The following is a 12,883-nucleotide window of genomic DNA, read 5'->3' on the forward strand; positions in this document are numbered from 1 at the left end:
ATAACAGGATTCAATATAAAAATGTGTTAAATTGAAATAATGACATGGCCTTAAGCACCTTACCTCGCTTCTCACACCTTGGTTTCCTCCTGTAAAGTGGGGATAATATACAATCCTACCTCAACAGACTGTTGTGAGGAGGAAATGAGACAAAGGCCATAAAAATTGGAAATCCAGATAACCTGGGCCTTGGGAGGCCACCAGTGTTCCCGGGTTTTAAAGGTTTCTCTTGCTATGAGCTGGTGCCTCCCAAGCTGCTGGGAAAGGCTCTTGCCCTACTCGATCAGGGAAGCCCCACTGACTTCCCTCCCGCCACTATGGGGCCTCAGTTTCCTCCTCTGAGGGGAGCAAATGAAGAGGGGCCAGTACACACTTCCCAGAGAGGCTGGGGCCAGGAGCATAGGCCGCCACAAATTTCCCCTCAGCTTGTCCCCTCAGCTCAAACTTTTGCCATGACTTACTATTTTATTTTGGCCATTTTTAGTCCATAGGACGTTCTCTCTCAGATCTGCCCTGCCAGCCCCTGTTTCTCCCCCACAACCAAGGCATCCGAGCCCTATCTCTGGGTCTGAGTCCCAATAAAGCCAGGCCCCAGGGGACCAGTATCCACCGATATGGCTTTTCTGGAGCTGCTGGCAGAGCCCCTGAGAGTGGCCAGAAATCCAGAGACCCTCACTGGCGTCTGGGTTCTCCGGAGAATCTGCTTCCACTGGAGACAGACAGAGGGGCATCGTCTCAGCCACCTCCCTGCTCCCGTCCTTTTTTTTCTTTCCCCAGGTTGTGGGAGACAAAGGGTTAAATCCCATAGAGCTGATGCTCTGACTCCAGGCTAGAGGGGCCCGGGAAGCTGGGGTCACTTCCTGCTCCGTCCCAGTCACCCTGAACTGGTCCCCGGGTCCTCAGCCTGGGATCACCCCTTGAGAAGGACCCCAGAGTCCTCGGCATCTAGCCCGTGCCCCCCTCCCCAGAGGCAGGGCATTCAAGGGGTTAAGTCCCCTGGGGCTGGATTCTGCCTTCCGCCTTTCCCAGACCCCAAAGCCGTGAGTTGGGGACGCCTGGGTTCCTGAGGGGTGGCCCGAAGGGCCTGGGACAGCGGCCGGGGAACAATGGGGCATGCGGAGGCGGGCGGCCCCGGGCCTGAGCCCCCTCCCCCGCCCCTGGTCGCTGGGGTAGCGCTGGGGGCCGGGCAGGGGCGCCGAGGGCCGAGGATTCTGGGAAGAGCCCGAGGGTCTGGCTGTGGGGGAGGGGAGGCGTGAGCATTCTGGGAAGAGGGAATTCCACCGCCAGGCCGGGGCTGGGGGCTGCAGGCCAACTGGGAATCTTGGGGGCCCGGGAGGGGGAGGATGCCCAGCTTTGCACTGGGAGCTGAAAGAGGTTGGCGGGGGCCAGGGTCTGGACTGGTGCGGTCATGGTGGGGGCCGGGGGCCAGGATGGCTGCGTGCCCGCTGCTGCCTCCACGTCAGGGTCACTCTGGGCCGCTCTCCACACCTTTCTGAGAGGCAGCCTTCTGGCCTCCCTCCCTCCGTAGTGGGGCTAGCCAAGTCCGAGGTCTGGGCCTGGGTCGCTCCAAGCACTTCTTGTCTCCCTGTCTTACCACTTTCATGCTCCATGGCAGCCTTGTTATTAACCCTTTCCGTCTACTCTGGACCTCTGAGTTTGAATTTCTGGAAATAAGGTACATAAGGTCTTACCTGTCCTCAGCAAACAGCAGGGCACCCTTCCAGGCCTACTCAGGACATTCAGGCAACCTCAGCTTGGCAGAGGTCCCTGCTTCCACCTCCCCGAAGACACTTACAGATGGGGGAGGGGCAATTCTCATAGTCTAAGGAGCTGCAGAGATGAAGAAATTAATTTACTTCCTAAAATCTAACTCCTATCTCCCCTACTGCTACTTGGCAGGGTTAAGCTAGCTCCTCCTTCACTTGGGTTACCTCCCAGCTGCCTCCTCATGAGTCCTTGCCATGTCTCTTGCACCACTGCCCCCTTACCCACAGTGCCCATCTCACAAAGCCACCCAAAAACCAGGCTTTCCCCAGGCTCTCTTAAGGGTCTAAACATTGTGGAAAATTCTCCTAGCACTTAGTTCCTGTGGCCCTATTCCCTATCGTGGAGTCATATCACCTTTTTGGGAGTGACAGCTGGCTATGTTTTACCAGGAGGCCATTCTGAAAGGCTCTTTTGCTGCTGTCCTCTTGCAAACTGACCTTTAAAGGCATTGGACAAACAGGTTTTCCAGGAGCAAAATGTATTTTTCATTTGACAAAATGTATTGAGCACCTATTATGTGTTAGGCGCTGTCCTAGGCATGGCATATGGCAGCAACAAAACAAGGCAAAGGGTATAGAAGAAGAGATACCAGAATGGGACTGATGTGGATGATATGATTCAGTAGGGAGGTCTCTGTCTTGCATTTATAGATGTAGATTGTCAGCCTAGTCACTAGATCCAGCCCCTCCTTTTACAACCAAGGACCTCTTGGTCCCAGGAATTTCTTCATCCCATTCTCATGGTCAGCAGGCTCCTTCTGAGCTTTCCTCATCACTCATCCCTGCCAGCAGCCCACATTTATGAGTTTCACATGACTCCCAAGGTCATCTCCCTCTCAGAGGCTAGGGCGAGCCAGACACAGAATGCTGCATTTCCGGTCTGTGCCACTCCCCAGCCTGTGACCTTGGAGAAATCTCCCTGAGGGTTGATTTCCTAATCTGTAAAATGGACAACCTGATTCCTGGATCTCCTCATGAGATTGTTGGGAGGACTAGGTGAGATAATGAGGACACCACAACAGGCACTGTGTTAGCTGCTGGGCGGTTTCCCACGCTTGCCCTTTTACCATTTTCCTCACGAGGTAGTTCCTGCAGAAGCCCCTGATGACTTTAAAATGCCCCTCCCCCTACCTCTAGCCTAACCTTCTTTCTCTGCTTGGATAACGGAATAGTGCTCCAGTCCTTTTGGAGGGCCCCTGTCCCCTCAGGGAAATTAGGATGGTTTCTTTTTTCCTTCCTTTCTACCTTTTTCTTTCTTTCTCTCCCTCTTTCTTTCTTTCTTTCTTTCTTTCTTTTTTTTAACTCTTTAAGAGTTCTAGGCAGCCTCAGGACTCTGTGAGGCTCTTAAGGAAAGTTTATTGGTCCCAATTAGCAGCCCCATTAAGGAGGAAAATTAGAGTCTTAATAAGCTTCCTCTGATTAGCAAACTAACAGGTTTCTCAGCCTCTGGGCATCAGAGGGGTAGAGTGAGAGCCTCCTTCCCCTGTGGGTGTTAGATACCTCTCCAGCCCCCAGTCAGGGTTCTAAGGGTTATGACTGATGAGCTTTTAATTACACTCTAAACTCACCTACTTGCTTAGTTGTGATCTTAAGATTTAGATCAGGAATCAGGCCTGCTGGGATGAGGGTGGGGGAACGTGGTAAGAATTGATTCCCAGAAAAATGGATTGGTAGGAAACTGAAGTTCACATAAGGAAGAATGAGGGCTGAGGCGTGTGCAGGTGGGGGGTAAAAAGCGGGAGATCGGCTCCCATTGTGTGCTCCTTTCTTTCCTTCCCCAGGGTCCCTGGAACTCGGGGAGGTCCTGAGCTCTGTGATGGAGCCTGAGGCAGCACTGTGGGGCCCAGATCTGCGGGGTCCTGAACAGAGCCCCAACGATGCTCACAGAGGTGAGGGGCACAAGAAGGGACTGCGGTCCTGACAAGACAGTGGCCCCAGTTCAGGGAGGGGCCCAGACTCTGGGAAACCCAGGGGAGGGAAGAGAGACAAACCCCGTATTCTGAAAGGAGATGGGGGCTGGAGACTCCCTTTCTCTCTGTAGGTGCCGAGAGTGGGAACGAAGAAGAGAGCCCTCAGCAGGAAAGTTCTGGGGAGGAGATCATCTTGGGAGATCCAGCTCAGAGTCCAGAATTCAAGGACCCACCAGAGATGCCCCTGGAAAGACCCTCCCAGGATCCCTCAGTCCTCCAGGACCGCCCAACCCCACTGGGTCACTCCAGCCCCTTAGACCACCAGACCTCTCTGGACCCCTCCACCCCCGAGGTAGTCCCTACCCCATCTGACTGGACCAAGGCCTGTGAGGCCAGTTGGCAGTGGGGGACTCTGACCACATGGAACAGTCCCCCGGTGGTCCCTGCCAATGAGCCCAGCCTGCGGGAGCTGGTACAAGGCCGCCCCTCCGGGGCCGAGAAGCCCTACATCTGCAACGAGTGCGGCAAGAGCTTCAGCCAGTGGTCCAAGCTGCTGCGGCACCAGCGCATCCACACGGGTGAGCGGCCCAACACCTGCTCCGAGTGCGGCAAGAGCTTCACGCAGAGCTCGCACCTGGTGCAGCACCAGCGCACACACACCGGCGAGAAGCCCTACAAGTGCCCAGACTGTGGTAAATGCTTCAGCTGGAGCTCCAACCTGGTGCAGCACCAGCGCACGCACACGGGTGAGAAGCCCTACAAGTGTACCGAGTGCGAGAAGGCCTTCACGCAGAGCACCAACCTCATCAAGCACCAGCGCTCACACACGGGCGAGAAGCCGTACAAGTGCGGAGAGTGCCGGCGCGCCTTCTACCGCAGCTCCGACCTCATCCAGCACCAAGCCACGCACACGGGCGAGAAACCCTATAAGTGCCCCGAGTGCGGCAAGCGTTTCGGCCAGAACCACAATCTCCTCAAGCACCAGAAGATCCACGCCGGGGAGAAGCCATACCGCTGCACCGAGTGTGGCAAGAGCTTCATCCAGAGCTCAGAGCTGACCCAGCACCAGCGCACGCACACGGGCGAGAAGCCCTACGAGTGCCTCGAGTGCGGCAAGAGCTTCGGCCACAGCTCCACCCTCATCAAGCACCAGCGGACCCACCTGCGCGAGGACCCCTTCAAGTGCCCTGTGTGCGGCAAGACTTTCACACTGAGCGCCACACTGCTGCGGCATCAGCGCACACACACGGGCGAACGGCCCTACAAGTGCCCCGAGTGCGGCAAGAGCTTCAGTGTCAGCTCCAACCTCATCAACCACCAGCGCATTCACCGCGGCGAGCGGCCCTACATCTGCGCCGACTGTGGCAAGAGCTTCATCATGAGCTCCACGCTGATCCGCCACCAGCGCATCCACACCGGCGAGAAGCCCTACAAGTGCTCCGACTGCGGCAAGAGTTTCATCCGCAGCTCCCATCTCATCCAGCACCGACGCACACACACGGGCGAGAAGCCCTACAAGTGTCCCGAGTGTGGCAAGAGCTTCAGCCAGAGCTCGAATCTCATCACCCATGTGCGCACCCACATGGATGAGAACCTCTTCGTGTGCTCTGACTGCGGGAAGGCCTTCCTGGAGGCACACGAGCTGGAGCAGCATCGGGTGATCCATGAAAGAGGGAAGACTCCAGCCCGGAGGGCTCAGGGTGACACTCTGCTAGGGCTTGGGGACCCCACGCTGCTGACCCCGCCCCCCGGAGCCAAACCACACAAGTGTCTTGTTTGCGGAAAGGGGTTCAACGACGAGGGCATTTTCATGCAGCATCAGAGAATCCACATTGGAGAAAACCCCTACAAAAATTCAGATGGCCTCATCGCACACCAAGCTCCCAAGCCACCTCAGTTTCGACCCCCCAGGCTCCCTTTTGGAGGGAATTCCTATCCAGGTGCTGCGGAGGGCAGAGCTGAACCCCCAGGACAGCCCTTTAAAATGCCTGAGGGGCAGGAGAGCTTCAGCCAAAGGCTGGGCCTGCTTTCCTCCAAGTCCTATATTTGTTCCCACTGTGGAGAAAGCTTCCTGGATCGCACCGTGCTCCTCCAACACCAGCTTACCCATGGCAACGAGAAGCCCTTTCTCTTTCCTGATTATAGGATTGGCTTAGCAGAAGGGGCAGGGCCCAGTCCCTTCCTAAGTGGAAAGCCCTTTAAATGCCCTGAATGCAAAAAAAGCTTTGGCCTCAGCTCCGAGCTGCTGCTGCACCAGAAAGTCCACGCAGGCGGGAAACGCCAGAAGAGTCCAGAGCTGGGGAAGAGTTCCTCTGTCCTCCTGGAGCACCTCAGGAGCCCTCTGGGGGCCAGACCCTACAGCTGTTCAGATTGTGGGGCCTCCTTCCTTGATCGCCTGGCCCTCATCCGGCATCAGGAAACTCATACCCAAGAAAAGTCCCCCACACCTGAGGAACCCCTTCCAGAGCCAGCCACCCTGTCCACAAGCCAGGAAGGTGAGGGACAGACGCCCGCTCCCACAGGGAGCAGCAGCCACAGGGAAGGGGACACACCCAAAACCGTCTTGGAAGAAAAGCCCTATTTGTGCCCTGAGTGTGGAGATGGCTTCACAGAAGTCGCAGCCCTCCTCCTCCATAGGAGCTGCCACCCCGGGGTTGCCCTGTGAAATGGGTCTAGAAACCAGGGGCCTCTCTCCTGAGAGGAACACTGGATCTCCCCAAAAATTATGTGGGGAAAGGAAGAAAACCCTATCAGATTGTAGAGATGCAGAGGATAAAAGACCCTGGGTAAAAATAGTGCTTTTACATCAGTGATGAGAAAACCTATAAAATTGTTGGTGGAAACCACTTATAATGCCGTAGAGAAAAACTGTTGGGTTAGAAACCCTATAAATATGTAGGAAAAAAAGCCCTTTAAGTCTGTAGCAGAGAAACCCTATAAACTATAGTGGATAAAAGCCCTATTAATTGTAGGAAGAGGTCTCAATATGTCTCTAGACAACCCTAAAAAACTGTATCAAAATCCTTGTAAAACTATAGGGTCGGGGAAGTGCAGGGAATATAGCAATGGCATTGACTTGGGAGGAATGACCCTCAGAAGGTGTAGAAGAACCTCCCATGAACTTGTTCCAGTGTTCTCTCCCACTGGAGGGAGGTTCATCCCCAGAAGCCTTGGACAATTACACTGAGGAAGATGCTCAGTGGGGAGTAGTGTGGGAATTGGGTGAAACTGGAAAAGGATGAAAACAAAGACAGGAGAAAAATAAGTGATGAGGAGCCCTCAAACCCACAGAGGAGAAATGACCCAGGAACTAGAAAGAGAAAGTCCAGCTCATTGTACTGTGGGTACCTCAGGGTATAAGGCCAATCTTACATGCATGTTAGAGAAAGAGTCCCATGGAATTCTTTACAAAAAGCCAAGAATGGGGAGGGGAAAGACAAAAAAAATGATGTCGAGCCTTTTAAAAATCTGAAGTTTGGGGTGCTTAAAAACCTTAATACTGGGAAACCACCACAAAAATTAGGGTGAAAGGTGGGGGGATTCTGTTAGAGTGCTTTGAGGGAAGGAGACGAAGCTGAGAAACTTCAGATGGAACCCAGCAAACTCCAGGCTGCCCAGTCCTCCCTGGTTCCGGGAGCTTGTTTAAACTGCAAGTGCAAATGGATCCCAGCTCAGGCCGCCAGAGTACTTCCCAAGTCAGGCAAGATGACCCTTTCCCAGCCCAGCTGGGGACTTCTACTCTGAGAGGCCTCCAGGGATGGAGGGTCCCTTCTGCTACATTCTCAGGTCTCACTGTCAGGAGGTTTCTCCTGAAATCTAACTGCCACCAGTCTTGCTGCAGTGGCAGTCCGTTTCCTCGAATTCTGTCCTCAGTGGAAAGGGAGAACTGCTGCTAGTCAACCTCCAAAGAATAAAGCCCTCAGAGACTCAAGGCCTATGTGTGCTCAAATCCTCCCTAGACTGCTCTTCTCCAAGTCAGTGAGAGCCTCATGTAGGTTCTGTGTGGCAACGAGAGAGAGCAAGTAGACAAAATAGCCAGCAACCTTTGATTAGCCAGCAACCTGCTTTTAAACTTCAGTTTTTCCTCTGAGCTGATAGCAAGGCTGCTGGCAGGATGAGCCAGCCTGCATGTAGTGACGGATGTCCAAACACCCTGCAGATGGGACCATGGGTCCTTGAAGAGTATATTGAGGCCAGACCACCTTCCTCACCCCAGTACCTGGAACCCTCTGTGGTTGTGACAGCCCAACCCAATTGTGGTCTTGGGACGAGATGGATTCCACCCACTCAGCTCCTCTTTAACCAGAAACCTTTGGAGGGAAATGGAAAGATGAGAACCACTCTTTCCTGCCAGGCCCATCTCCTGTCCTCACGCACCACACACAGTTACACACTTTTTATTAACCCAGCCAAACCCACTAACATGACTGGGTGTGTGTGGCAGGGGAAAGAGACTGTTGCCCTCCAAAATGGTTGGAGAAAACTCTTGAAACACCTACAATAAGAACCCTATCCCCTAACCTGGAGACTCTGTCCAGTGCTGGATCCAAAGGAAATGCCCACTGATCCCATGTTGTCATCAGTAATGCACTGTGGTCCTGGAGTAAGAGAACTGAGATGCCAAGTGAGATGGCCCTTCAGCAGTCACATCCCTGGAAGAAGGGGACCCAGATTTCAACGAAGCTGTGGAAGAGACCTCTAATTTTATTACCTAGAGTTCAAAAGATGAAACTCCTTCACCCTTGATCTACCCTACCCCCAAAGGGATGACCCTCAAATTTGAAGGATCACAATCTAGAACACTGTAGGAGGAAAAGCCCAGGTCTGCTGGAGAGAAGGAAAAGGCAGGCCTTGTATGATTGTGGGGAGACCCTTATTAACATCTGCATTAAAGCCCCACCCGACCCAAGTGCCAGGTCGGAAAACACTACTGAGGGGAGAAGGATGCTGCCTGCTGAATCTCTACTGACAGAAGCGTCCACAATGGGGGTGTCCCTGAGACTGAGGAAGAGGAGACAATCCTCCAAGTCAAAGCAGATTTTTTCCCCTCTAAGATGGTAGCAGAAAGAAACTCCAGTTGTAGACAAACCCCTTGTAAAGCTAGAAGCAGATGCCCTCAGAACAGGTCTGAGGAATCTGTCTCTAGAAGAGTCCTAGGGAACAGACTTCGGGGCTTTGGGGGCCAGTCGGGGGTGGGGGAATGTGGTAAGTGTGGTCGAAGGCCGACTGTAGCTCTATTGAGGACTGGAGTGTAGCATATGTAGTAGAGTGCTCGCATGTTGTAGGAATGGGTGAGGGCCAGGAGTTTTGGCTCTGGTACTGAATGGATGGAGTTGGGGTCTTGGGTTTTGTAGCAGGAAAGGGGCAGAATTGGAGACCTTTGGACTGTGACCTATTCTATGTTGCCCACTTCCCCAAATTCCTTTAGCCAGATGCTTCCCTCTCTGAGTGAGCTACATCTTGGTATGAACTAAGCAGGGAAGCAGCTGGGGGAGGTAGATGTGTCCAGAGTCCCACTGATCAGCTCAGGCAAAGGCCCACCTCAGTCTAGAAGGCCTCTTGTCCAACTCCACACAGGCCTGACTCTTCAGAAGTGCCCTGGTTGAGAAGCCCAACAGATAGGGTAACAGAGTCATTGGTAAAAGCAGAGAGAAGAGTGGAAACTGATCTGAGCTTAGGGTGAAACGAAACTGCTATGGATATGGAGATCAAATGGGATCTGGGCATGAATTCTGATGGGGAAACTTGAAACTATCAAAACCAACAGATGGGGTTCCATGACACCTGCCCCTGAGGTGAGCAGCCCCTAGACTCCTTTGCTCCCATTAGGGAAGCCCCATTCACCTGACTTGTCCCCCTAGAGTGGAGAGAGGCCCCACTTTTGAGTGTTGTGTGTCAAAAAGTGTTGTGTCACCGGTGGTCATATTGATTAGAATAAAGGGAATAAGATTTCCCAGGTGTTTTGTCTGCTCTTTCAAGCCTAGAGCAAGCTGAAAGAGCTTATCCTCTCCCAGAGCCAGTGTCCGTTCATAACCTCAAAAGCTCAGCCCTATTCCAGGATGCCTTTGAACCCTTTTCCCAGAGGCCCTAAAATCCCCACCCCATGTATGCTGGTGGGAACCTGAAGGTTTATGGAGTTTTAAAATGCATATTCTTAGGAGAGAGGGAGAAATGTTCTCAGGTGGCAGCAGTAGAGCCAAGCAGCTCCTGACGTCTGACTTTGGCACCCGCACGTGTTGACTGATGGCTGGCTCAGGTCCAGCCATGTGGCCCCAGGGAGGCCTCTCGGGTCACAACACCCGCACCCTCCCCAGACTGCCACATGGAAAAGCTCCTACGATCTAGGTCCAGAAGCTGGAGGCCACTCCCTCTGGCCTGGACCTGGCCCAGTCCTTTCTCTGAACCAGAGCCCCACAGACCCTGAGAGATGGGTGAAGACTTGGCTTGTTTTCTCTCAGGATATAACCCATAGCCCTCACTGTGTGGAGATGCTGTCTCAGAAGGGTAGCCACTTGCCCAAGGTCCAAGGCAGTAAGTAAAACCAGAACAGCCAGGAGCAGACTCTATACTCCATCAAGCCTCTCCCCATCCCTGGGCCTGCCTGGGCCTGGCCTGGGCTCCACACTGTCTGGCTCAGGCAGGGATTCTCCAATGAATCCTCAATGCCAGGCTTGCCTCAGCATTATCTCCTGGGCCTAGGCCCGGCCATGACTTCCAAGCCTGAGGTCAACACTTGCTCTAATCCATCTCTTGCCTCTGTCCCAGTCTGCTGGGGACCTCCTGCCCCAGCCAGGAAGCTATCTCCTCACCTTCCCTGTGCTTCTCTGACCCAGATTCCCAGGGTGGGCTCATTGCTTCTCCTTCCTTTTACCTATTTGGTAAGCAAGGGGTGGAGTAGGGGGCAGGGTGGAGGAATTTGCCTTTCACTAACAGGTGAGTAATGAAGGCTATCCCACATTCCCTGTGTTCTCAGCCTTGAGGACGCTGAGGTACATTAGAACTGGTCCCAGCACAGGACAAGTCCTCAGTAAAGTAAGGAGACTACAGGAAAAGAACAGGCACAGTGGTTTGTTCAGACACCTAGAAGGAGCTGTGCACCCAGCCATGGTGCCTGCCACAGCATAAGGACAGGAAACTGGCTGGAGGAAACGACCTAAGGAATGAGGGTTACAAGAACAGGAAATAGTATGTGTAAGGGCCAGGTGTGGGGTGGGGGATACAGGGTGCATAACAACTAGGTTTGGGTTTAGAGCATAGAGGAGTGAGGATTGAAAAAAGAGAGAGCAGAGTATAGAGCATCTTGTTTGAGGAACATAGGGATAGGGCCCCATTGGGGGATTTTTGAGAGTGACATGATCTTACCCCCAGCCTCACCCCAACAGTGTGATTTTTCTAGGTCTGGACCTCAGGAAAGAGAACTGGGATGGAGGAGTTGGGCCTTAGCAGCTTAGCTGTAGCCATGGCCATGGATAAACACACCCAGGAAGACTGGCAGAGTAGAAATCAGAGTCTAGCTTATGAATGAAAGAATAGGACCAGCAGAAGATAGTAAATATGAAGAAAACCAAAACAGTAGCACCATAGGGCCCAAGGGAAGTTCTAAAGAGAATGGTCAGTGTTGAATGCTCCACTGGACCGTGTGACCAATCACAGGCTGCAGCCCCAGTTCTGGCTAAAACAGGCATGTTTTCCATGGGTCAGGGTTGGTCCAGGAAAAGTTTTGGCCTGCCCATCCCAGGGACCCAAGGCATCATAGCCACTGAGGCCAATGGGGCTACCGGGGTTTTTAAGAGGTCAAACCTCCTGGCTGGAGGGGCCTGACAAGCCCCTAAGGTAGATTCTCCCAACACAGGGCAGGCTCATTGCATACAAATGTTTATGGAGTTTACTCTCTTCTTCCTGTGGCATCAGTGCTTGTTCCTGCCACTTAAATTCTGACCTTGTTATCCCACTTCCTTAAGCTTGAGAAAGTGGTTTGATGCCTACTTTACTAAGTACAAGGACTCAAAAGGAGTTCATAGCTCCTCTGGATATGGAGACTGGCCTAGGGGAGGAGATATTTGGGAAGATGATGTGTAGTAACTTGCATTTACTTAAGGAGCCCAAGTATGGGTGACTACCAGGAAAAAGGGTATCGATCACAGATTGGCTGATCTGAAGCAGCTCCCGGGCTCCATGCTCCTCCTTTCAGAGCCTGGCCGCCTCTCTATGATGTAATATGCTGCGTTTTTTCCCCCACCCTTGCCACCGCTGTCTCCCAGGCCCCCGCACACTTCTAGAGCGGCCAGATGCCATCCCCTGCTGCGGCCCGTGCCTCGGTAAGCGTGCCCACTGCTGCCGGCCTGGGTCAGGAAGTCACTGCAGCCCGCGTGTCCGTCTCCAGTCCCACCCGGTCGAGCCCCTCCGAAACCCCGGGCGCCAGGTGGGGCCCGAAGACAGATAAGGTTGCCAGCCCTTGCGAAGGTGCGACTGCCAAGTCTGCAGGGCTGCGCGAATGTGCGACTGCTGCCATGGACCCGCCACCAGCTCCAGCACAAAACCGGGCCCGTTCCGGTCCCATTGCGAGCCCCAGTGGAGTCTCAGTGGCGGCTCTCACGCAGGACCCGACACCGCGCTGAATCTGGAAACGCCTGTCCACACTTGAAACATGGTTCCTCACGGAACACGGCCAGCGGCTGGTGTAAGCTGCAATGAAGGTGGTCACCCGCTGAGGTGTCTCAATCTGTCCGCCTGAGGGGTAGGGACGGGTAAAGCTGTTGGGGAGGGGATAGCCCGCGGATTGGGTCGACGCCAAACTCTGAGCTGCACAACCGGGAAACTGACATTCCCCCTCCGAGGATCTCGTCGCCAGGTACCAATAAGGGACTACATTTCCCAGGATGCAGCTCGAAGCTTCCCAGCAGCCAATGACTGCCGGGAACGTGGCGAACGAAGGGACTTGATCGCCTCAGCTCTTTCCGGTGGGAGGGATGGCTGGCTGGCTCCAAGTGACCACGATGCTTTCTCCCTGCAGGCACGCTCCTCCCCAGTACGGAACTCCTGACAGCCATTAGATCTAAAAGTGTTTCTAAATGTTGGGGGTGGACATGCGGGGTCTCATTTGCACAGGCGCTCCAAGTTCACACGCCAGCCAGGGAAGGCTTGGGGCAGATATAGCAGCTAAACCAGGGACCACGTTTAGGGCAGGAAACCTGGCTACTCGAACCA

General features: G+C 53.8%; 1 protein-coding gene across 1 annotated transcript; it reads left to right on the plus strand.

The window, feature by feature from the left end:
• Positions 1-840: 840 nt before the first annotated feature.
• ZNF629 (zinc finger protein 629) lies at positions 841-9,634 on the plus strand. The gene is made up of 3 exons (XM_039884485.1): positions 841-1,040; positions 3,548-3,655; positions 3,808-9,634. The coding sequence occupies exons 2-3, from the start codon at positions 3,583-3,585 to the stop codon at positions 6,339-6,341; spliced, it is 2,607 nt and encodes an 868-aa protein (XP_039740419.1). The 5' UTR covers positions 841-1,040; positions 3,548-3,582; the 3' UTR covers positions 6,342-9,634.
• The last annotated feature ends 3,249 nt before the right edge of the window (positions 9,635-12,883 follow it).

This window comes from Pteropus medius, unplaced genomic scaffold (genome assembly GCF_902729225.1).
Source record: "Pteropus medius unplaced genomic scaffold, Ma_sr-lr_union100, whole genome shotgun sequence".
Lineage (NCBI taxonomy): Eukaryota > Metazoa > Chordata > Mammalia > Chiroptera > Pteropodidae > Pteropus > Pteropus medius.

Coding starts and splice junctions, on each gene's coding strand:
- ZNF629 (XM_039884485.1), top strand. CDS start 3,583: ATGGAGCCTGAGGCAGCACTGTGGGGCCCAGATCTGCGGGGTCCTGAA. Junction 3,656..3,807: donor CCCCAACGATGCTCACAGAG/GTGAGGGGCACA, acceptor TTCTCTCTGTAG/GTGCCGAGAGTGGGAACGAA.